The sequence below is a fragment of the Lepisma saccharinum genome, chromosome 24 (assembly GCF_977018435.1).
Source record: "Lepisma saccharinum chromosome 24, izLepSacc3.1, whole genome shotgun sequence".
NCBI lineage: Eukaryota > Metazoa > Arthropoda > Insecta > Zygentoma > Lepismatidae > Lepisma > Lepisma saccharinum.
Window position 1 is genome coordinate 50,449,154 of NC_139252.1, and position 24,623 is coordinate 50,473,776.

The 24,623-nt window shown below is 39.6% G+C and overlaps 1 protein-coding gene across 6 annotated transcripts in view; it reads right to left on the reverse strand.

The window, feature by feature from the left end:
- Positions 1-24,623, reverse strand: part of LOC145978225 (uncharacterized) — a 323,131-nt gene that overhangs the window by 104,396 nt on the left and 194,112 nt on the right. For 3 of the 6 annotated variants that reach the window (XM_083110693.1, XM_083110692.1, XM_083110691.1), the window contains exon 1: positions 19,633-19,955. The exons of the other annotated variants lie outside the window; for them this stretch is intronic. In XM_083110693.1, the coding sequence (XP_082966819.1) occupies positions 19,633-19,954 (322 nt within the window). In that variant the 5' untranslated portion in view covers position 19,955. Of the gene's footprint in view, positions 1-19,632; positions 19,956-24,623 lie in introns of those variants that run through there. 6 annotated transcript variants of the gene reach the window in all.

Consider the following 24,623-nt stretch of genomic DNA (forward strand, 5'->3'; position numbering starts at 1 on the left):
ACCAGCGGCGTTAGAGGGCACTGATAGGTGCCACCTGTGGCCCGGTGGATGTTCTAACAATGTCGCTCCTGTCCGGATGCTGCGCTGAGATGTAAACGACCCCTTCTCCCACGACATACGCCAAGGCGGAAGATGCAAGGTGCGTGGTGGCGTCAGGTTGCGTGGACGAAAGAAGATCTCGCAGAAATCGGAGAAAACGTCCTTGCGGCTGCGAGGAGGGCGTCGGATACGAAACAGACAAGCTACGTCACGAAACCAGTCTCTGCCATAATAGGAGGGAAGGCAACTTCCCTTTCTACGCTTCAAAACGTCGAGGTCAACTATTTCATGAACTGCTACAGCTATGGAAGGCAATTTTGTGGGCAGACGGAGCGGGGCTTTCAAGCAGCATGGTATTGCAGTCCCGGGTTCAACACCAGTGTGGGTTCCAAAATCATGAGTACAAAGGGGAGATACCTGAAAGGAAGACTGCTTATATAACAGAGGTGATAGGACTCGATGCACTGGCCGCTCGCCACCCATTTTATTCGAATATCGAATAATTTTCTTTCTGATTTAAACTATCCCGATATCCGAATTGTCAGAAATGTGCCAATTATCCGCATAGTTTTATCGTTTATCCGTTGTATGGGTTATTCACAGTGGCGTGTCCAGGATTTTCGAAAGGGAGGGTATGTATACTTTTCCTTGGTAGTAAACCCTCATTTTGTCATATTTTCCTACCATTGACGTTCTTTTTTTTTTTTTTTAGGAATACTGGGCCAACGGGGGTTATAACTTCCACCATCCCCGCTTTGGGCACGCCACTGGTTATTCACATATTCTTTTATTCATCATGTTCGTATTTCACTGTACGGATATTCTACAAATCCTTCATCAAATCTATACTGTCCGGATATCCGAATTATCCGTTGCATCCAGAACGGATATTGGATAATTTGAAACCCGGATATCCGTTATTCTGATTTTGTGGCCATCCCTAGTTTTAAGCCGACTTTATGCTCATATAGGCTAATCGGGACTGGACCTAGAGTTTCGTGACAAACGAACGTCTATGTGCCTCCACCGGGCATCGAAGCTGGGACCCCTTGCTTAAAAGGCCGCGACGTTACCACTACACCATTGGGGAGGCCCTCACTCGAGTATAGAGTATGGCATCTGGTGAGAGTATCTGGAACTATCTGCTGTAAGAAAGTCTGCCTCAGCACATGGACAAACGGAAGAAACGGAAAACACAGAAAAATTAACATTGTACACTCCCAAGGCAAAATAAATTGGCGAATTATGTGGTTCGGATCGCACTTTAAACTATAGACCCAGTCCCAATTAGCCTATCAGTGCATGAGAGTGGGGTTACAACTCAAAGAACGACAACGACATGTCTCGTATTGTCCTTGCTCGATTTGCATATTCAGGTACAAATTTATTCTTTTTTAAAAAATGCACTTACGAAACATGATAATACAGGATGACATTAAGTAAGTGCCTCTACGACTTATTCAGTTAAAAGGTGAAAAATGGTCACATCCGGTACATAAACTTTTTTAAAAAATAGTACAAGTATCCGTTCCAAACAATTAGCAAGTTAAAACAGCTTAGGCAACGTGTATGAGGGAGTAATTATATCCGAAGTGAAGAAAACTAGTTACGTTCCGCCCATTTCTTTTCGCTGTAGCTAAACAGACACACAAGTTGTCTTCCCTTTCTTCTTTCAGTGACGTTTGGCCTCGCCCGTAAAGCAGGTCTCTAGCCAGGCGCATGTGTGTGGCTATTGCGCAATGAGACACTTGTAACTTCCACTGACGAAGGCAGATCAAGTTTTTGTTAACGGAAACTCGGCATGTTGGTATGATAATACTATTTCAAGTAACGCATGTACATAAAAAATATGTACAGAGGATAAGATAATGGATTATGACACAGATAACACCACAGGAGCATAAATAGATTTCTTATCAAGTACATAATAAGGGAAACTTGACAATGTTTATGACAGAACCTCAATTTCGATATATTTCATGTTTCATTTTAATATTTATTGTGGAATATATATAATAGCAGAGAAAATTAATGTTTAGTTTCCATCCATTTTCAACTTATCTCTCTGAAAGTTTTCTGGATTCTTTCCCGTTGCACCTGCTCCTTACAGCAGAGGTACTTGCGAACTTTGCAATATGCCAATGTGTTTCGAGTAGTTCAACTACAAAAGTTATGTTTTGGCTACATATTAAAAGTTCACTTATTCCTGAATGAATACAACACACGTCTGACCATGACAGTGAGTGATTCAATTCAAAGAACGTGCAAGAGTTTGGATCGACTGAACAAAACACATACAGTTAGATTCAAGTAAATAAATCTTGTTGTTCATTTTTCGACTCAATCGAACGGATCACGTGAACTTCAAACTGAACGAATATTTTGAATGGTTCGTTTCAATGAATCGACCCGTAGCAACAAAGTGTCCAGACGCTGCTGGCCAGCAAAGTGAGCGATCATCATTACGAATCTGTATAGAAGTAAGTATTCTATGCGCCAGTGCCACTGAAATAACGAGACGTCAATCTTCGTTCTAATGGTATTTGGCTTCGCCTGAGAAGCAACTTTTTAGCCAACATGAAATTTCCCTAGCGAGTATTCTGTTCACTAGCAAGGCAACAAAACGTCAAGCGTATGCAAAGTCGTTGGCACTGCAGGTGTATTCCACCTGCCAGCGTCCTTGAACGTTAAAAATGCAGGGTAATTGGACGAAGAGCCACATAATTACGCGGCGGTCGTCACAGTTGACCTACGCTCCGGCTCGTCACGCTACGATAATCTTTACAATCGCCTTACACCTGTTTCAATGTCGCTCAGATCCTGAAGAACGAATGAATGAAAGGTTTGTTTTTTTTTTATTCAAGAAGAGCAAGCCATTTTGTCTTGCAGCCAAAAGTTAAAAAACAACACGTACAATTACCGGCGTAATTCTCACACGCATGTGTAGACAAAAAGAGGAACAAGATTGTTAACAAAATAAAGAAGGACTACTTTTTGATCTCCACAAGATGGCAGTTTTAAAGTAATTTGACCATACAGGTTTACTAGCACCGACAAATTTTATACCTGTTCATTATTGGTACTCCAACGGTTAAAGAAACAGTAGGCGAATTGTCCACCACCATTTTCATTCTGTCTGTATTACACAATGTGATCACAATTAATTGAAATAATGACGTCAATAAGCAGAGAACAATGTCTGCTTCGAATCAACATAGTTTTATTCCTTAAAACAATACAGGATGTAGAATATAGAAGTAATGAAAATAGTGTTGGACAATTTGCCTACCATACCATTAGCTTTGCCGTTGACTGTACGCGTCAAATTTTCAATACTGATCCATGTATTAAAAGTACGAATTTTAATGTAAACGTATCAACACAGACAATGATATCAGACGTACTGTTTGAAACCCCACGCTGGTTAAGCCAAGATAGATTTTTAATTGCACTGTAAATATCTGGTGCAAAAGAGAACCCTTGAACATTTAAAAAGATATCGAGCAGCTATTTTTGTTTGTAACTAATTAAGTATATGTAGCAATATCAGCAATGGAAAACATTATTGGTACGACACTGTCAAACTCAGAAATTGAATCTGAAAGCACGATACACAATTCCCTTGTACACTTCAATTCTATTGAAAATTCTTAGTAATTAGTCTTCAGATTCTGTATACTTTAGAAGGAAAAAGTATAATGTGCATAATATGAATTTCACTTGCGTCTTATTTCGTCTACTAATATGTACTGCAGTAAAACATTAATCCAGGCTTACATTTCAGGATTTGTTGAGGTACGAAAGAAGCACTGAAAACAGAAAAAGAACCAACAAGCGCTGCAAGAATAGCATTACTAATACTACAATGTCATGGGAAGGAACATAAACATCATTACTATTTCCTGAGACTTGCCCGACGAAACCAGAATATTCATGACGTCAGTCTGCGCGAGAGTCAGAGTAGCCAGGTCGACAATGGAAATGGAAATACTGTGGTGAGACAATTCCACTAGAGGTCCCCGTGGGAAGCGCGAGTTTTGACGTGTTCGTGATCATTATGGGTATCTTTTAATGAGTGTCATTACTGTATTCCCCGTGTGCACGGGTTGGAAACCTTCGGGATTAACGAGCATAGTTCCCATTGCAAACAGAACGAATGCTATAGGCTCCTGCAAACACATTGAATGGCATTGTTGTTAAGGAAATCGTGCTGCACAATGAATTCGCAACATACGCACTATCCACATTATGCGTGCGTTGTATTTTATTAGTTGTAAGCTTGTTATAGAGTGCGTGTCATCATTTCGCATGGAATTTTCAATTTTCCTCACGTTACTATGAGACTTGGAAGGTTGATTTTATATGTAACCTCACAAGATCATCCCCGTTGTTGTAGCTCCGCCGCCAGTAGCGCTTTCGGCGCGTTTCGACAAAAGATAATGTGCTATTCTATTATTGGGCGAATGCTCATCCACGGTGAAATTTCTATAAGAGAAGTATTTAGGTCTTTGTTTGCCAGCAGTCGATGATGATTTTATGCAAAATATTTCAATATTAATCACACTATTAGCAGTAATACAGCACATTTTATTACATTACTTTCATACTATGAAAGGCAATTTATTCAAATAACTTGCAAACTATTCGTAGGGATGACAGCTATTTTTATCAATAACCTTGTTTTTAATAATCACATAGTTAAAGTTATTTGATACGTTATTGAATAGATCACATAGTTAGTTATTTGATACATTATTGAAGTTCAAAAATCTAATTTGCAGGCTGGTATTTGAACTTCTATAATAAAACCGGTGGAGAAAAGATCATTTCTTCATTATCGTTACATTATATGAAGATTTCTCTTAGGATTGACATTCGTTCTAAGTTTCTGAGTGGAAATAGTAACGACTATATTACCATATATTGAGTATACTTTGTTGCCCGCCATATAACGTTGACGCGGAGGTTATTTTTGTGGACTTTTTTACTACGTTATTCAGAAAGGAAGATCTAAAGTACTTCTCTCGCGTCCATTTCAACCTTTACGTTATTTTTTGCAAGATAAAGACCTAAAATTACTTGGCTATATTAAATTACATTGGTTATTTACTGCTGTTCTGCATTCCCTTTCACTCAAATCATTCTTCTTCAGATCTAAGTGAAAGCTTTCCATTTTCATACAACAAAGGTGCCTCCCCGATGGTGTAGTGGTAACATCGTCGCCTTGTGATCAAGGGGTCCCGGTTTCGATACCCGGTGGAGGCACATGGCACAGTGGTTCGGATCCCACTTTAAACTGTAGGTCCAGTCCCGATTAGCCTTTCTGTGCATAAAGTGGACTTAAAACCAGAATTCAATCAATCAATCAATCATACAACAAAGTTAATACATCCACTATCTTTTGAAACAACACTCCATGCGGTGCTTTTTTTTAAAAAAAAAGAAAACTTGAGCTCCCGATTCTGGAATGCAATCTGTAAAAACAATTTATCTCTACATATGGTACCTCAAAACAAAAGGGGGCGGGGGAGAAAAAACAGCCGGCAAGAACAGACAACAAACTCATCATGAGCAAGAAGCAGCAATGAACTGCTCGATATCCTACAGCGTCCTAGCGTGAAGGTCACGTAAGACGCCTGTTCTCCCAATATAATGTTGCTTCGGTGCTGCCATCTAGTCGACGGTTCCAAGTTCCAAGCTACCATGAAGCGGCATAATTTGCCATCTCATATCGAGAATCCTAGATTAGAAATTCTAGGTTCACATTTTTTTCTCCTTCAATTGAAACAACGAACCGAATATCCTGCTTTAAAGAGACTGTTTTTAACGATGCACATAAAAAGAATATCAACGAGTTTCATCCTATCTACACATTGTTAATTTTGTAAGTGAAAGACTACGTCACGCACAAGAAATGACAACAATTACTTCCACTGTTTCCTGTCATCACAGGTTTGTGCCAAACGTTTTGCACAAAAACATAATCTTCCAGATTCCGGTCTGTTTTTTGACCTTGTACCGGTCATCACTGCAATTGTTAAAAAAGACACACTGACCTTGTAAAACTAGCCGCAAAATAACAGCGGATGTTTCTTTTTCACAGCACATTTCCACAGGATGCAACCCAAACGAGACATGAATGAATGTATTGATTCACGTAATCGATATTCATTCATCCTATGTGCAAATGAGAAATGATGAAACAAACATAATAAACTTTTCCAGTGGCAAGATAGAGGCACAAGTGGTTCGGATCCCACTTTAAACCGTAGGTCCAGTCTCGATTAGCCTTACTGTGCATAAAGTGGTCTTAAAACACCAAATCAACCAACCAACCAGCGGCAAGATATGAATTTCATGCAATAAAGTTCGAAGAAATCACACGGTCGGGACTCACTGTTAGCAAGTAAGCAGAACAATTTATGCTTGCTTACAGTGTATGGTGGAATGTATAAATATTAACAGGGAAATTGCCCAAGCGTATTTTCATTCATTTTGATCTTACACTACAAATTTTTAAGGAATAGAATTATGAAGAGGTTGTGAACCACTTCGTTGGCGATTTGGTTCAATTTTCTTGGTAATATTCATACATCCTTGCATATAGCGTCGACAAATTTAGTAGTTCTGAGAAATCTACACAGCGTACTGTTATGCTGCTTATTTTCAGTTTTGCAAACCGGACTAGAATCTTTCTAACCATCTTCAACGCAAAAGAGTTCTATTGTCTGCTGTATAAAAAGGAGAACTACAATGTTACTAAGTCAATCATATGTATTTTTAAAAAACAATTTCATGTTCTCAGTATCTGGGCTTCCTTCATTCCATTCACCAGATGTCTCTGGTGGCGTAAAAGATTTTAGTTGAGCTTCTCGAAGCAAACAAAGGAAGATAGCTCACGATTTCATTCAGTTGCAACCTACAGTGGTGCTGACATATAGCTTTTAAAGATATTCAGTGATATTATCTTGGCAGAAACGCAAACCAGAATAACATTGTAGGAGATGGGAGTTTCGTTGCAAGCACATCACATCTCGCAGCGCTCCCACGAGCAGCAAGACTGATGGGCATCACGTGTTGAGCTTGTCAAGCTATCTCACTCCACTGTCAACTTTTTTATGGTGTCTTATTTTTCCTTACCTCTATCGCCGGCAACAGAAAAAGCAATCTTCGGCGTCACATGGAAGAACTCAGTATTGCCAGACCTAGAGCAACTTCGTTCTGAACATGAACATCAATGTACTGCTACTCTGCTAACCATCTGTGATCTACAAAAGGTTCGAATAACGTGTTTAGGGTATATTTCTAGGGTGGAATGCTAAAAGTACGAAGTTAAGTTGCAAGAGTATTTATTGTTATTTACGACACACTCGTTGAAGTAAACTAGTTATTACAAATATGTGAAAAACCAATCTTCACTACAAATGTAGTCAGCTTATTTCCAAAACAGAAGTTTCAAGTTTGATGTTTGTGCGGTGAGCAGACGACAGAATTCCACTCCTCCAGCCAGTCAAATTGTGGAAGAGAACTCCAGCTGTACGAACTACTGTTGTCAACTTAGTATTTTGGAGCAAGGTTTGTCCAATACACGAATCGCACGAATGAACTATATTTTCGTCTAGTACCTAACCGGCCTCAGTTGTAGTTGAAGCCAGCCTTGTCTTTGCAGTCTAGCTCTAGTTGCTTCAGAGAAATAGTATCCCCATTTTAGGCGGGGTTTAGCTCTTTTCTGTCTATCCGACGTGACAACACTGGCATATACCGGCAAGCCTGACCGGTAACTGGGCCCCTGAACAGGCATATGAATAGGCCCGTAGCGCACTGTCCCAAAGCCATCCCCGCTCTTCCCTTGCATTGGCGTCCAATCCTCTTGTTATAATAGTCCGAACATCTCTAGCTGACTGCGCGAGTCTAGCCAGCGAGTCTACGAGCAGTGCACAGCGTAAGCAATAGAGTTAGCTATAGGCGCAGAGTAGAGATGACGTCAGCGGTTCGCTTCTTGATTGGAGGCATCGGGAGTTACGACTCGCTCCCAAGGTGCAAGCGCAGAACGGCCAGAGCTGTTACGGAAATAATCTCACTCTACGTCTTCAGGGTAGCGGAAAGGTATCCATCCCTCTTCACTTCTGTCGGCTGCAGAAAAATGTCCTCTGCAATATCTATCTACTCGATGGCAACGCTAGTGGTTAACGTATTTAACAATGTTTTTGTTATTTTATTGAAACATTTTTTTTTTAATTCTTCACATTTTGCGGTTACCTGCGGTAACACCGGTTACATGCACGCCACGCCTCTGGTACAGCGGGATCCATGAGTATTACCGTGCAAATTGTCCATGACTATTTTCATTAAAATTTATCTTCCATCCTATATGTTTTTAAGCGATGGATTTTTATGTATGCGGGTGCAGAAGTTGTCACCAGCTTGTTTTGAGTTTTCTTTTAATTCTTGAAGCTCTTATTAGGTCGAATAAAGTGGGTAAACATGGTGATGGACAATTTGCAGGGTAATACTCATGGATCCCACTGTACAGTCAATAGGGATTAACGAGTTAAAAGAGTGGGCCACTTTAAGCAGGAGTGTAGATATACCCAACGGCGAAACTAAAGTAGCCGATTTGTTCATAATTTTCATTCAGAACTTTTCCACAATTGATGTGCGCGAATTGAAATTTAAAAAAAAACAATAAACAAAGGACGATACATGCTTCGTATCAATATAATCCATACCTTAAAACAACACAGGCTGTGGAATAAAAGAGAATTAAAATAGTGATGGACAATTTGCCTATTATTACACTGGCAAAAACACTTTTTATTGCCAACGAAGTTAGTCATTTTATGGTATCTTTGCAGTTGTGATTTCAAATATGATATTAGTTTTTCTACATTGGTTCTAGTTTTTGAGTAATGGCTGTCCTTTAAAAAACATAAAAAGTATGAGATTTTCTTGTGTGTAGGGTGTCGGGACAATCACGTTGAAGATCCCAGCAATAATCTGCCACACTAGCGACGATTGGGTACCAAAACGGGGAGGGGGAGGGGGCAGGTGCAAGGACAGTCTAGTGCGGAGGCAAAGAGTGGGTGGGAAATATTCTCCACGCCCCACCTAATCGCCCCCACTGATTTGCTATCTCGTATCTGTCCCATCTGCTTTGAAATATTTCCTCCATCTCCTTTATATCTTGGTTGCGTCGTAGCCTTGTAATCAAGGGGTTCCGGGTTCGATATCCGGTGGAGGCTCATAGTGGTTCGGATTCCACTTTAAACTGTAGGTCCAGTCCTGATTAGCCTTTCTGTGCATAAAGTGGACTTCAAACACCAATTCAATCACAAATCATTATATCTTGGTGGGACCTTTCCCTTGTTTTTCATTAAAATCAGCAAGATTATCTGGAAAACTGTCAAAGTGGATTTGGAGGAAATTTATCTTTATGTGGGATTCATACATAGTAAGGTTCTAGACATGATATTCGATTAAAATATTTATAATGGACTGATGTATAATGCCCCTCCCCCCCCCTGGTAAACGAAAGTCAACCAAAAATTACATATTTCACACATATAATTTAATTTCAGCCACAATAATGTGTGTTAATTATTGCACGAACATGATAAATTCAAATTTAGCAATGTTTTTTTTAGGGATGAACACTATTATTGTGGAAAATATGTCATGTTGCCCCCCCCCCTGGAAAAAATACCTTCCTTGCCCCTCCCTGGAAAAAATCCTGCGGACGTCCATGTCTCTGACGCACGTAGCTACAGACGCTAATATTTTTTGTTGGTGAAATATGCAAATTATATGCATTCACAAACATGTAAACCTTAATGCAACAAAAAACAATAATTTCCAGATTGATTATGTTGTTATTTGCTTGGAATAGGATCACATTTCGTGAAATGCCTTGTGCCAAAAACCTTATTCGGTGAGCATCTCTTCGTTACTGATAAAACATTGTAGCGCCTGCTGTCTAATTCACAGCACTGACTTGTTCAGTTCAAGTGTAATGGCATGGTGCCCGTGTACGTGACTCAGTGTGCTTCCGAGTGTCGTTTTGGACCTTTCCCTTGTTCCCTAAATCCACGCGACCCGAAAACTGCGATCGTACATAAAGCGCAGCTGTGAACGAGTCAACAAGCGACGGACAATGGACAACAGGGTTACGACCGGGCGAGAAAGGGAACGAGGTGGTATTATGTCATTAGTGGCAACTTGCCCAGCGGCTGTGCTATCAGCAGGCCAAATAGGAGACAGTGACAGACGCTCACAACACATCCATCGACTACCAAACTGCTTCCAGCCAGGGGTCGCAACTGCAAATATATTTCTCCAACTACACACCAGACGCTGAGGTGTTTGTGCCTCTTTCATGATGGGCCTACAGTTTTAAAGTGGGTCCCGAACCTCTGTGCAATGTGTCTCCACCGGGTATCGAACCCGGGACCTTATGCCTCTTTAGACTGTGTGCGAATTAACGGTGGGAGTGCTGGAGATCCCGCCCCCCCTTAAAAATATTCCCGGCAAAACAAAATTATCTTTATCCCTGCCAGGAATGTTTTTATCCCCCTCAAAGAAAATTGAATTGGCAGCATGTAGTATACCATTTCTTAAGTATGTAATAAACACAATTGAAAAATCATTCATGTCCGTCAACAAAGATTTGCAGCCTTATGCAGTAAAGAAGGGCAGCATTCTGCAATTGACCAACGTCACCGAGCCGAAACAATAGCAGGGTGTTTGTTTCCCACTAAAGTTTTCACGTATTAAAGTGTTCACAAGAAACTTGTAGTTAGGTTGGACGTTAAGTTTAGGTTAGGTGGACGTTAAGCTTAGGTTAGATGGACGTTAAGTTTAGGTTAGATGGACGTTAAGTTTAGGTTAGGTGAACGTTAAGCTTAGGTTAGATGGACGTTAAGTTTAGGTTAGGTCGACGTTAAGCTTAGGTTAGGTGGGCGTTAAGTTTAGGTTAGGTGAACGTTAAGCTTAGGTTAGGTGGGCGTTAAGTTTAGGTTAGGTGAACGTTAAGCTTAGGTTAGGTGAACGTTAAGCTTAGGTTAGGTGGGCGTTAAGTTTAGGTTAGGTGAACGTTAAGCTTAGGTTAGGTGGACGTTAAGTTTAGGTTAGGTGAACGTTAAGCTTAGGTTAGGTGGGCGTTAAGTTTAGGTTAGGTGAACGTTAAGCTTAGGTTAGGTGAACGTTAAGTTTAGGTTAGATGGACGTTAAGTTTGAACTTAGGAATAGAAATCTAGTCAAGTTTTCGATTTTACTAGTTCAATAGCTCTAACTATACTAAGTGTTTCTGAATTACGTGTAAATATTATCATAAGATTTAATGACCTAGGTTAGAAACTAACCAAGCCAATAGTTTAGTTTAGTGACTGATAAGATACAAGGTCTGTCGATCGCTAGTCCCCCCCCCTCCACGCTCCAAAACAGGCGGCAAACAAGTCAACGGACCTGGGTAAGATATATACAAATTTGCAAACGCAAAAAAGAAGAAGAAAACAACTACAACCCAAAATGAAATCACAAATACGCCACTGAGTGGGCATCCGCCCCCCCCCCTTCCCAAGCCAAAAGCTTAATTCCCACAGTGGCTGAGAAGCGAACAAATAATGATTACATTTAGTTGAACGCCTCCTTGTCGCCTCACCGAATAGATACCAGGTCCGACCGAGACACACAATTCTCTGTGGCAGAGTTTTCACGTGAAAAATATATTAATTTCTAATTTCCTGAGCATGTTTTAAAAGAAAGGAAAAAAACTGAATACAGGAACGACCAACCAGCAGCCTTCACAAACATTCGCATTTAATACGCACGACTTCCTCGCTCTCAATCACACCCTGAGCACAATCGTAATATGAAAAGCAGCCTCTTCTGTCCCGATAACAAGCGTCATCCATCTTCCGAACGATCCCATCTGAGGAATTATGTAACCGACTGCGTTTGGCATCCCGGTTCACAAGAGGAAGAGGGAAGTGGAGTTCAAAGTAGCTTTCAGAATCGAATGATTGATCCACCAGCTTTGATGATAACGTTTGAGTTGCCGAACGATTCGACCTTAGTGTGGACCGTTCCTGAATTGTCGAACGTGCTCATCAAACGACTCCCACGTGTCGTTCTGAAGCATGAGACACGTGTCGGCACAATATTAAAGTTCGCTTTTATGATGCATGCCTGTACTCCCACCAACTGGAACAAATCTATTACAATTGCAACCTTGTGAATCTCTCATCTTCGTCTGAAATCGGGTGACGTGTTCGGCAACTTTCGGTTGAGTGGTATTGCTAGAGGATTTCGCTTTTGACGGAAACACGAAATGTCAAATAACAGGTTGCGTTGTAACGCTTATGTTTCATGTTTGTGAAAGGAGTGAGCTAGGTTTCCATACCATGTTTTGTCAGGAAATACAAAATGAAGTGTAAAATGCGAAATAAATATTTAAATACGAATTTTAGACTTGCAAAAGCAGAGATAATTGATTAATTCTGCTGTAAAATTTGGGAAGCAAAATTATACTTCTTTACACAGGGATAAACTTAACACTCTGATACACAAATGTGTTATTGTAAAGGGAATGTTTATTTTGTGTAATAATTATAGTTTTTTAATCAAATTTAGGATTTTATTCACCGAACACCGAAATAAAATATACCGTTTGTGATCCTGAAATGTGCCCAGGTTTTGTACAGAAATCTTGATATTTTTATTCACCGTGGCGCTAGGTATTGCAACTGGATTCAATTGTTTTTGTTTTTAACATGTTCCAGTGGTGGTGACATTACAATATTCTTTTAGTTTTGATAGTTCGCAACTTTCAAAATTAACGCCACTTTGTTTTACATCAATAATTCACACAGAATAGCCGCTTTCCCTATTTCACAGCATTCACATAAAACCCTTCATCAACTCCTTACCGCAGTGGTGTTCGCTATGCGCGAAGAACGAGTTAAAATCACCATCTCTCCTCTGCTCGAAAATAACACTCGTTTCGAAACGTTTCTAAACGGATTTCAAGGATGCTATTCATTGAAAGTACATTACATAATGTGCAAGACCTTCGCTTGTGACCCAAACTCGAAGCCTTGCCTTACTTGGTGCGATAAGTTTTCTTCCAACACGCTGTCGCTTCATGCTTGCTTGTGTAGCCTCTTATCTCGGTATGGGTTTTGTTAGGTTTAGTAAATCACTTACGGATTTGTGCAAATTCTTATTTTTTTTTTCTAAATTAAAATGTGTACCATACAGGTGTATAACGCCCATTTATTTCGTTTTGTTATTATCTTGGGTCTCTGATTTTGCTCGTAAATAATGTAAAAACAGTAATTTTGAAGTACGCTTATAGAGATTGAAATCTAATTATGTTTTTCTTCAAACAATACATGAACTTTTTTTTTAGAATAATGTTCCCACATGTTTTACATAGGAGTTATCGGGACGTTATTACGTTTTACAGTATTTTACATTCATTATTAACACCGTCATAAAAGCTTTTTAGATAAAAATATTTAATAAATTCCGTGGAATCATTTTTTCTAAGATTTCTGTAATTAGCAATAAAAACAAAAAGCGAATGGAAATTATATGTTTAACATTTCAAAACACAAATCTCTTCCTAATCTTTTAGTGCACTTTTAATGACAATTTCACTGAACTTTAAAGTTTCATTTTCAAACATATGTTAACAAAAAAACGCGTGAACAGGGTCAGCGAATTGAGTAATAAGATGTGTTTTATACGGCGTATTTTGATTCAGATGTGGGTTGAATTGTATCAGCAGCAAATATGCTGTATAAAGAAACGAACTGCCGGAGTAAAGTGAAAGCACAACATACTTAAACGCAACAAGGGTTAAAACAGAGCTGATATAGTGATGAACCGAGTTGGAAACACTGATCACTGTAAATCCATGTCGTCCAGCGAAAGATCCCAGATTGGAATACGTAATACGTCCATGACTGCATAGTGTAACCCACTCAATTGGAAACTAGTTGTACAGTGGGATCCATGAGTATTACCGTGCAAATTGTCCATCACCATGTTCATGCACTTTATTTGACCCAATAAGAGCTTCAAGAATTAAAAGAAAACTCAAAACAAGCTCTTGATAACTTCTGCACCAGCATACATAAAAACTCATCGCTTAAAAATTCATAGGATGTAAGAGAAAAATTAATGAAAATAGTCATGGACAATTTGCACGATAATACTCATGGATCCCACTGTACTTGGGAGTTAATATCACCATCAATGGAATAAACGGACAAATGTGGATCTGCAATAAAAACGGAGGCTTCAAGCCATCAATCCACATTGTTGACGCACAGGGTGGTCTGAAAGTGTGACACCAAATTGGAGCGTGCCTCGTTCGTCCAATGTATTGCCCGGTGTTGGCCGTCATGTAATGTATTATTATATGTGCGAAAGATTTTAAGCTTCTACTTGTGGCAGTTCTTCATTTATGTGTCTCACAATTCTTTATTTTCATGAAACAAGCCAATAATTTTTTCATTGTCTACCATTGCCACCGAAACAATGCAAGACGTCATTGTATAAAGAGGGCACGGTTTTAAACTTCTGGCAAATTTGGCCAGGGAAAAAAATAATATGGTTCCATTCGGAGGTCGTGACTGTGCACGTGTGAGTAGTCTATATGCCAGTGTAAACGATCACCAGAAACCGGATGCAACGTGCGATGGTGGTGATTGATTCATTGATTGATTTTTTTAAGTCTATTTTCTTCCACGTTTGGCTAATCGCGACGATGAGGATGTGTGATGATATGATGAAATTGATGAAGGAGCATTCACAAAGAACGACCATGCCCAGGACGATATTCGAATTCGGACACCTTAACTCCCGGTTTGGAGATGGGTCCCGTTTGCGTTTCGTCAGCCCTTTGTCAATTTAATCTATCCGTCTTTCATTCGTATCACCGCTGTTGAACTACACGCGAAAAAGCGGCGTAAAGTAAGAAAAGTGCAAATCATTCACTTCACAGCGAGAGAGAGAGAGAGAGAGAGAGAGAGAGAGAGAGAGAGAGAGAGAGAGAGAGAGCGCTTTTCTCCCATGACAACTATGTTCAAGAATTCGACGACTGGTGCAACTTGACCGCCACCATACACCTACTACCTCCTTCAGTGGGAGCTAGTCTATAGGTTTATTAGTCATTGTTGCAATAGTTTCCCTATGACTCAATCACAACGTCATGACCACTAATTTCCACATAGCTTCACTGTTTCTCGAAAGTAACTTTGATTTCGTGATTACAGCACAAGCTATTTGTGTACACTCCTGTTCACATAAATTGGCACACTTTATAGGGTTGAATAATTGAAAAATGTGAACAGGAGTGTACAGAAGAAAATCGTTTCCCTGTATGGCCATTATACCTAGGCAATAAACTTTTCCATGCATTCCATCCATTTTCAGTTGAATGTTCGTGAAATATGCAGCAGAAAGGAAAATCTCACAAACGGGAAAAATGATAATTAATATTTAAGTACTTTGTGTAGAAAATTGTTTAAGCTTGCAGTAAAAGTTCAATGAAAATATATTTACAAATCTCTTCTTTATGTAATAAAATTTAGTTTTTAAAAATTCTCCAACGGTACTTCGTTCTCCATATGTTATGAGTATAAAATAAGCTACATTACATGTATTTAATGCAAAACATATCGGTTGAAAAGTGTGCATATTTTTTGTTGGTAACGAGAAGCCGTTGACAATGCACTGTTCATATTGAGTGATAATGAACCACCATTTGTTTGGTAGAAATGTCTGCACAAAAACAACCCCTTTCTCTGTCAGCAAAAAAGTATTAAATATCTGTTGTAAAATGTGTTGTTTCAATATCGTCTAAAATATTTCTGAATCCGGGGATATTGATAAAACACGAAGGCAGTTAGTTAGTTCTCGCCTTGTAGGATCTTTCGTGCTAAATTCTTATACAAAATCATAAAAGATACTAACAATGGTTTGTAGGCTCATTCCTAGACCTTCTCGGAAAAAAAAAATTGGCGTGGTTTTGAAACGCAAAATGTCCCGTTCGAAACTGCCCAATACTCCCTGTTTTGGGGTTTATCTCTAGATCTTCAGGCATTCTATTTGAACTTTCACTCACCGTTTTTAACAGTTTGCACCGCAATTTACTCGCGTTGAAAAGAAACGTCTGCTTGCTAATGGCATTGGCCGAGACACGCCAACCAAAGGACGCCCAGAAGACTTGTACAACAAAAGAAGTTTACAACAAAATGGCGTCGAATTTAGACATGCCTATTCACTCATCCTCATTCTCTTGTAATTTATTCCGTGCATCATCCTCGCGCAAAAAGGTTTTCGCATTCCCCAAGGTGCGATTGCACAGGTAGGCTCATAGCCATTGGACAGTTGTGTTTGGGGAAATTCTGGCGCATTTCTCTGCCACAGGACCGTGTGGAAACATTAATTATATAAAATTTTCAAGAATTATATCAAGAATATTCATACTTCAATCTACATAGCGTTCTGACCAGATCAACAATAAGCCAAAGCTGCCGGCCTCTGTAGCGGAGTGGTTAGCACATCGCGCTACGACGCCAGGGGTCCCGGGTTCGAATCCTGGTGTGGGCATGGATATTTGTGAGTGTCCATTCATCAATTTCATCATATCATCACTCATCCCCATCCTCGCAAATTAGCCAAAAGTGGCACAAAAAGCGAAGTAAAATAAAGCACATGAAATGAAATAAGTATCAAAGTATCTACTATCCATTTCAAATCATTCGCCCCTGACTTGACGTCTCGCTGTTTGAACGTGTAGCCGATACTCACGCAAGGCGAACAGCAAAGGTAATAGTAGGCAAATTGTCAGTCGCTATTTTCATTGTACATCCTGTGTTGTTGATGTTATCCTCTGCTTATTCACGTTTTTATTTCAATTAATGACCATCCCATTGTGGAAACAGACTGACTGAAAATGGTGGAACATTCCACGACAAGTGGTTCTACTCCATGTAAAACACAAAATTAATTAATATGGAAATTATTATTGTTTTAATGCATTAAGGTTTAGATGTTTGTGAATGTATATAATCTGCACATTTCACCAATAAAAGTTACTAATATCTGCAGCCTATATTCTTCACAGACAAATGATGTCAAACTTTGCTACTTCTAGCGTCACACACGTAATACACTTTTGATAATGCTTTTCATACATTCATCCTATGCCATCATACTCAAGTTTTTCATTTGTTAGCAGACATCACAAAGTACTTCGTAATTCTATGAAATCAGTTCCTTGTGAATATTTTAATCGAATCTCATGTCTAGAATTTTGTGTTTGAAATGTCACACACGTAACGCTAGTGGACAACCTATTTATTTTGCAGTTTGGTGTATAAGGGCAATCTGTGGCTTGTAATGGACACGTTTCAGAAGTCTAGATTGGCGCCAATAGCTTTACATCTTCGCTTCTTTCCATGTTGAACTTTTAACTTCGACACTTCTGTACATAAAGGATCCACCGTAGTGTAAATATCCATAAACTATTACCCGTCAAATCCCACCCGTCTATTTGATTGAACACGACTGGAGAGAAAATAATAAAATCAAAGAGGAGAGAATCCTCCAAACATTGCTGGCAAACAAGTGAACATCGAACTAGCTGATCGAATGATTTTAAGCATGTGCTCGGGACACGAGTTTCAGCTGTCGTTCCGGTTCAGGCAACGTTGTTGATAGAATTTTAAAAATTGTAAGATAAGTTGCCCAAATACTTCGAACAATATGAGTGGCAATATTTACATATCTCACTGTACATCGCTCGAAAAAATGGTTAAGAAATTAGAACATCACTAGACGTTTTCGAAGCAAACTTAATTTCTCGCCGAGCCAGCGTCAAAGTCATGTCAAAGAAAACATTGCAAAATCAAATTGTCATATTTTGATTTAAGATCATACAACCTATGACTCACTTTTAACTCATTCACAACATAAATAACCCTTGGCAGCATTTGGAAACTTTTGAATCTAGTCGACATAGAAAACCAATGTGTTGTTGCAGGAATGTAAGGTCATTGTTCTGCTAGTTAGTATAGCACCGTTGCAACAGTGTTTTGTGGCAAGTTATTTAGGGAAAGTAACACTTTCTTATTTGTGGCAAAGTTCTATGAGGCACGTGAGCAAGTTTTCATCGTTTATAATAATCGTACATAATTAGTTGTTTTTCAATTCATCACCTTTCTGGAAATAGTACCTAAGATTAGTTGTGGTATGTCCGATTTTGTAAATAGTTAGGAACTAAGAAAAGTGATATACCTTAACAGGATTCATAACCTCAGGAACCCTCCACTATTGCTGTAATGACAATATAATTATTTTATTATATTTAACTTCCCTGTAATAAAAAAGTACGCTTACAGAGCCATGAAAATATGACAGACATCTAGAAAACTGCAAAAGCAAACCACGTGAAGATTCATTCGAGTGCTCTACAAAAATTTCTAAGCATATGACAAATGGAATGTCATGCTGGCTCTCCGAAAGGGGATGAATTTTTGAAACGTTTTTGCTGGAACAGGACAGATCTATGCATTTATTGTGCTGCTATGCCGTACGTGGAATGTGTCAAGCCTTCAGGAATCGATGTTGTCGGTTGTAGGCTTAGAAGAGCGTTATGCTAACCAATTACATCACGGTGACCGTCTACTTCACGCTCATTAACGTAGTTGCATGTATAACAAGTGTCGTCGTCGCTTTTTTTTGGGGGGGGGGGCAAATTTGGATGGCTATATGTATGGCATCCCGGAATCGAACTCAAGTCTCCCGGACAAGCTTTATCTCGCGAAATGTCGAGACTTAGTATTATAATACTACTATTATCTTTCTTATAGTATTTCATTCTGAAGAATATTGTTATAGCATCAGGGTTTCGAAAGATATCTGTATATTATTTTCTTTAGTTTACTTACAAACTGTGGTAGCTACATTGTTTTCATCAAGTTGATTCAATTTTGTATTCACAGTAGCAAGACCACAAACAAATAACAGCTGATATTCAGAACATTAATATTCCAGAATATTTAAATGTAAAGGGTCTGAAGGCAGGGTTGTTAAAAGGTCCAGGTCGAGGAATTGTAAATGAATTCAATTCCGGTCCGGGAGAGAAAATCGGCATAAAGAAGAACCTTGTTATCTTTAAAGTATTTCAATTCAGTCCCGGAACCTTTTTTCCGTGTCAATTTCAATTCGGCCCAAGTTCGGATTTGAAATGAAACAATACGCAACTTGGACCGAATTTAAATTGTGCGAGTAAAAAGGTTCCGGTCCTGTTACTGAACCCAATAGAACCCATTAGAATTTATGTGTTTCTGGACCTTTAACAGCTTTCAAATTCCCGGAATTTTATTCTTTAAAGTTGGCAACCCTAGTAGGTATGTGTGTATATAACAACGGCAACAAACATTAAACCAATTGTGATTTACATAAGTTTTGAAATAAATAAATTTGATTTTCATATAATGCTAAAGTAATTTTTTTCTCTTGGCCCCGCCCCCTTTAGCGACGCCCATTCTTTTGATGAGAAACATAAGCGGTAACACTTACGGTTCAGCAGATTCTTCCAGCTTCCGGAAAGCACCCGGAGGCATTTCGAAATCGTCGTCGCCGGCGGGGGGACACGGGGGTCGCCCCTCTCGCGCAGGTTCCCCTCAGAGTGGCTCCGGGCGAGGCTGATGAGTTTCATCGGCGGCGGCGGTTCCTCCGGGGGCGTCGACGGCCTGGACTCGCACAGGCTCCACTCGCTGTCCCGGAAACTCCGGTAGGTCGACGACAGAGACCTCTGCTTCCGGTTGTTCCGGGACTTCCGGGGAGTCGAAGCGGGCCTCGGCGGGAGAGGGCCCGCGCTGAAACACACGAACTGCGTCATGCTCGAGGAGCGGTCACGAACTGCTCGCCTTGCACCACCATCTGGCCAGCACGGGGAAAGGAAAAAGACGATCGCGCGGGGGAGGGCCTGACGTGGACAGTGTTGCCAGCTACATCTTGAGAAAATCGCCGATCAAGGTTCGTCAACAACTTTCACTATTGTTTATGACCATTGAAGTTATGATCCTCTTTAGTGGGAACTGCGTACACACAAGAGACATGTGCGTGACACGGCGCTGTTTACAGTCACCAGATCCTCAGTACTATCCAGCTGCTGCAATTCCCATTATATACTGGGAAATAGGATAACCGTCGGCGCAAGACGAATGGCACGTAAAAGCATGTATAGGCGGCTATCATATGAGGATTTCAACCCAGGATTTCTTGCTCCGCAGTTCGATACCCAAGGACTCTACAAGTCGTGAAATCTGTGCTCTTCACTTCAATAAAGGTTCCAGATTATATACCTGGTCTTGGTGATCCTTGTGGGTGTTCTTTCATATGATCATCATTTTATCTTCATCGTCGCGATAAACCAAAAAGTATAAGAAATGCGACGCAAAAGTGACAACAATATAAACTCTATATTCGCATGTCACGAACTTATGCAGACAAACTGGCTGCCCCCCCACCCCTTTCCAATAATTTTGAACATCTTTTTAACATCGGGACCATGCAAATTCCCACCACTAAGATTCTACTTTCCCCTCTTTTCACGCATTCAGAGGTTTGCTCTGGGATATCTGAAACCAGTGTGGTGTACATAGGCGTGCGCAGGCCCTCTGATTGGGGAAGGGGGGGGCAAAGCCTTGATGAAAGTTCAGTCTGGAAAGAAGAACCTATTTTTATCTCCCTGTTTAAGCTTTTATTGCATTGATGGTTATATACATACATACATAATCAATTCATCCGCCCCATAACAGACCAACAGCAAAAATCATATAAATTGTCTCTGAAATGTGCGCGCTCCTCTTCCTCCAAACAATTGTTCATGCATTTAAGAGAGAATCGTTCAGCAGCAGTACTTCTCTCCCTAGCAATTCACAATATATTACAGAGAATAAATTGCGAGCGAAGCGAGCAAGAAAATTTTCATATCCAATTTTTTTTCAAAATGAAAACAATATTGATTTAATGTGGCGCCAAAATTTTCATTGAGCGCCATGACATTCTCTTTTACTTTTTTTTTTTTTTTTTTTTTTTTTTTTTTTTTTTTTTTTTTTTTTAGATCGTTCGGCGTCCAAAGCCAACTCCTGCCGACCCGCTAAGGCTCTGAACTTGACAAGACTGCAAGAAAATTTTACGAAATGTATTTTTATTTGTATAAAATTTGAAATCGAGGGGGCAATTGCAGCTATGTGCCCCCCCCCCCGAGAGTGCTCTTGACCGTATGGAAGAAATAATGCAAAAAATACGTGAAAAATAATTTCATCTTGAGCATCCATACGTCCTGCTACTCTTAGATTCTGTTAGTCTTGCATTCCTTTACTTCCATGTTTGACTCCTAAAATTTATTTCCGTCCAAGGTTGACGGGGCAGTGCCCCCTTTCTCGGTAGTTGCTTTGAACTTTCATCGGCTTGAAAATACTTCATTTTCTTTAAGAGTATAATATCGTTTAATAACGACGATAAGATTCCTCTATACTAAATTTCTAGGTGAAAAAGGATGGTCACATCTCTCCCTTAGAAAACGAATGTCAACCTAAAAATACATTTTCACACCTATAATTTGATTTCAGTCATAATAATTTACATTAATTATTATAACGGGGATGCAGGAATGCGATAATTTCAAATTCAAGATGTGTTTTTGAGAGACAACCAACCCTATTATCGGCTTAATATGCCCCATAATAAAATACTTTTCTTGTCCCTCCGTGGAAAAAAAAATCATGGACGTCCGTGATTAGGGGGGCCTTTCATCCCTAGCCCCCCCTGTGCGCACGCCTATGGTGGTGTGCCAAGAAGCATTTTTCAGCATTCCTTCCAATATTTTACCATCTTTACCCATATTCGACTTATTTTTGGTTGCAAATGTTAAGAATACATAAATCTCTGACTCTTATTTGATATCAGATATCGTGTATTATTTTGGGAATGTAATAATTTTCAGTGGTGTGGTGTTGCACACACGCCTTTATGGACTAAAAGTCCAATCCCGTTTATATTACTTTATCTCCACACTTCCGTTTGACTTTAATGAAAAACTAAACAAATTTGATTTAGCAGCAGTGTAATTACGTTGTGGTTGGCACCACTGTTCGTAGTAGCACCTTCTGCTCCCCTCTCCCATAGGATACAAGAGTCCACGCCCCGCTGCGGCTTCCAAACTGCTGATCACGCTACACTGGAAAATACCTCCACCCTTGACACACAAGACAACCAGATCAACCCACGTCGGACAATGCCAAACGTACACCTGACATTGAAAAGGCCAACAACACTTGTCACAGGACGAAATCGGGTCCCGTAAAGGATCAAACTTAAAACACTTACTGGGAATAACAACACCCCGTTCGCAGAACGCCCCCCAGGGAGCTTAATAATGTGCAAATCGCCGTGCGATGTACACTTAACACCGCGCCAATAATGTAATGATCCTGTGGCCAGATCTTCCTAATACGCCTACTGCCGAAAACCAGTTACGTAAGTCATGACATTCGACAAAATAACCACGAGTAGGCAAGAGTTCCCGAACAGCATGCAAAATTGTTTCGTTTAGCGATGTCTTTACGTCCTTCATTTGTTCCATCTGTGCCAAACGTTTAATTTCAAGAGAGTTGTATTCGACTTGACACGATGTTGCTTCATGCCTTGTGGAAGCTAAAACATCGTCAAGTCGGCACAACGCGACCTTGAGATATCATGCAATTTCGCGTTTTTCCCAAAGACACAATCTCATCATTTCTCATGCATAAGTAAGCTTTTTTTCTTTTGTGTCGTCATGGCAAAAGCCACATTCACACGAATTGGAAGACTTAACACGAGAACCACCTTAATTTTTTTTTTCACATTTCCCAAATGTGATCTAATGCTTTCATTTATAAATTTGAATATTTGACGTAGTCTCTTCTTTCATTTTCGGTTATTTTACCTCGCTTTTCTGCTTCTACATTCTTGTAAAGTAGCAAGGTTTGCTAAAATGAAACATCGCTTGCTTCTGATAATTTCAAACTTATAATTTGGTAGCAATGAAACGACAAAATGTCCCGGCCTCAGTGGCGATGTGGATGAATGATGAAATAAATGGTGAAACAAGAATGCTTGTCCGACTTCGAACCCGGGACCTCTAGTTTCGTTGCGCGTTATGCTCACCACTCCGCCACGAAAGCTCTAGCATTTCTGTTGTTTCAGTAGCACTAAATTATCAATTTGAACATGGAAGAAAAGTGGGGTTACTTTACAAGAACGCAGTTCTACAGAAACAGTTTCATTGCATCACACTTGGAAACTCAAAAGATATGAGCCTCTTTATCTAGGTGTAGCTGAACTAACATTATCTTCTCAGATTAAACTGAGAGCATAATTTCATGCCCCAGTTTGTAAACTGTCAGTCCACATCGGGTGATAAACTAAGGTATAGTCAAATACATGAACTCAATTGTTCATAACTTCATTCATGCACTTCGTTTTGTATGACGTGAAGTTCTAGAATTAAAATACAACAGTGAACAAAGTAGGATCAACCCCCTCTAACCACGTGTAATGATAGACAATTTGTGTCCATGCTTACCTTTGATCTTAGCTGTACTTAGCTAAAAGATGAAGGTGAATATAGTGTGTATGATAGTTTCATTGTCATTTTCATAACTATTATTATTTTATGCATTCAAGAGATTAACCTCCGAAAAGTAGCGTATAACAATCAAAATATAGTGAAATGAATTATGTAATACGTTTTGCTACATGTTTTGTCGTACAACACTCTTTTTTTTCTTGCTCTACAAGACAAAAGCAGAATATTCGTTGTTGGAAATACATCAAAATTCATATTCTTGAACGTTTACCACTCCCGTAACATTATGAACCAAATTAGTTTATCAAATGATCCCAGTTGAGTTTGCTTTCCAACCAAATAAATACCGGAGAAAATATAAAGTTAGGTCTGGCAACTGTGGTCACAAATATTATCATGCAAATTGTCCACAGCTATTTTCAGTCACTTTCCCCCTTACATCCTATGAATTTTTCAGGAATGGAATTGAACCGATACTGGTACGAGGTTGCTAACTGCTTCGTTGATGTTTTGTATCTGCATAAAACAACGTGAATAAACATGACAAATGGCAATTTGCCTGGAAATATTTATGCATCCCACTCTACGTCTTCACGTCTAGTAAACTGCACCGTTTGGATGGCGTGCCCAAGCCTATGACCCAACGACCGATATTAAATCGACATTCGTGTTCATAACAGTTTGCTTACGTAAGCAAATCGAACCCACTCGAACCTTAGTTTAGAATTCTGCATGGAAAAAAAGTCCTGCGACGGACGGATCATTACAACTCTTATTTCCATATGTAATAACTGGAATCATGCTCACACGGGTACGGAATCATCTTCGTAACTGTCGATTGCGTCACGAACCACTCCTGTTTCCGAAATAAAACCCTAAAGAAAAGTCTGAAAGATTCACATCAGCCATGAAAATGTAATGTAGCGTCACAGAT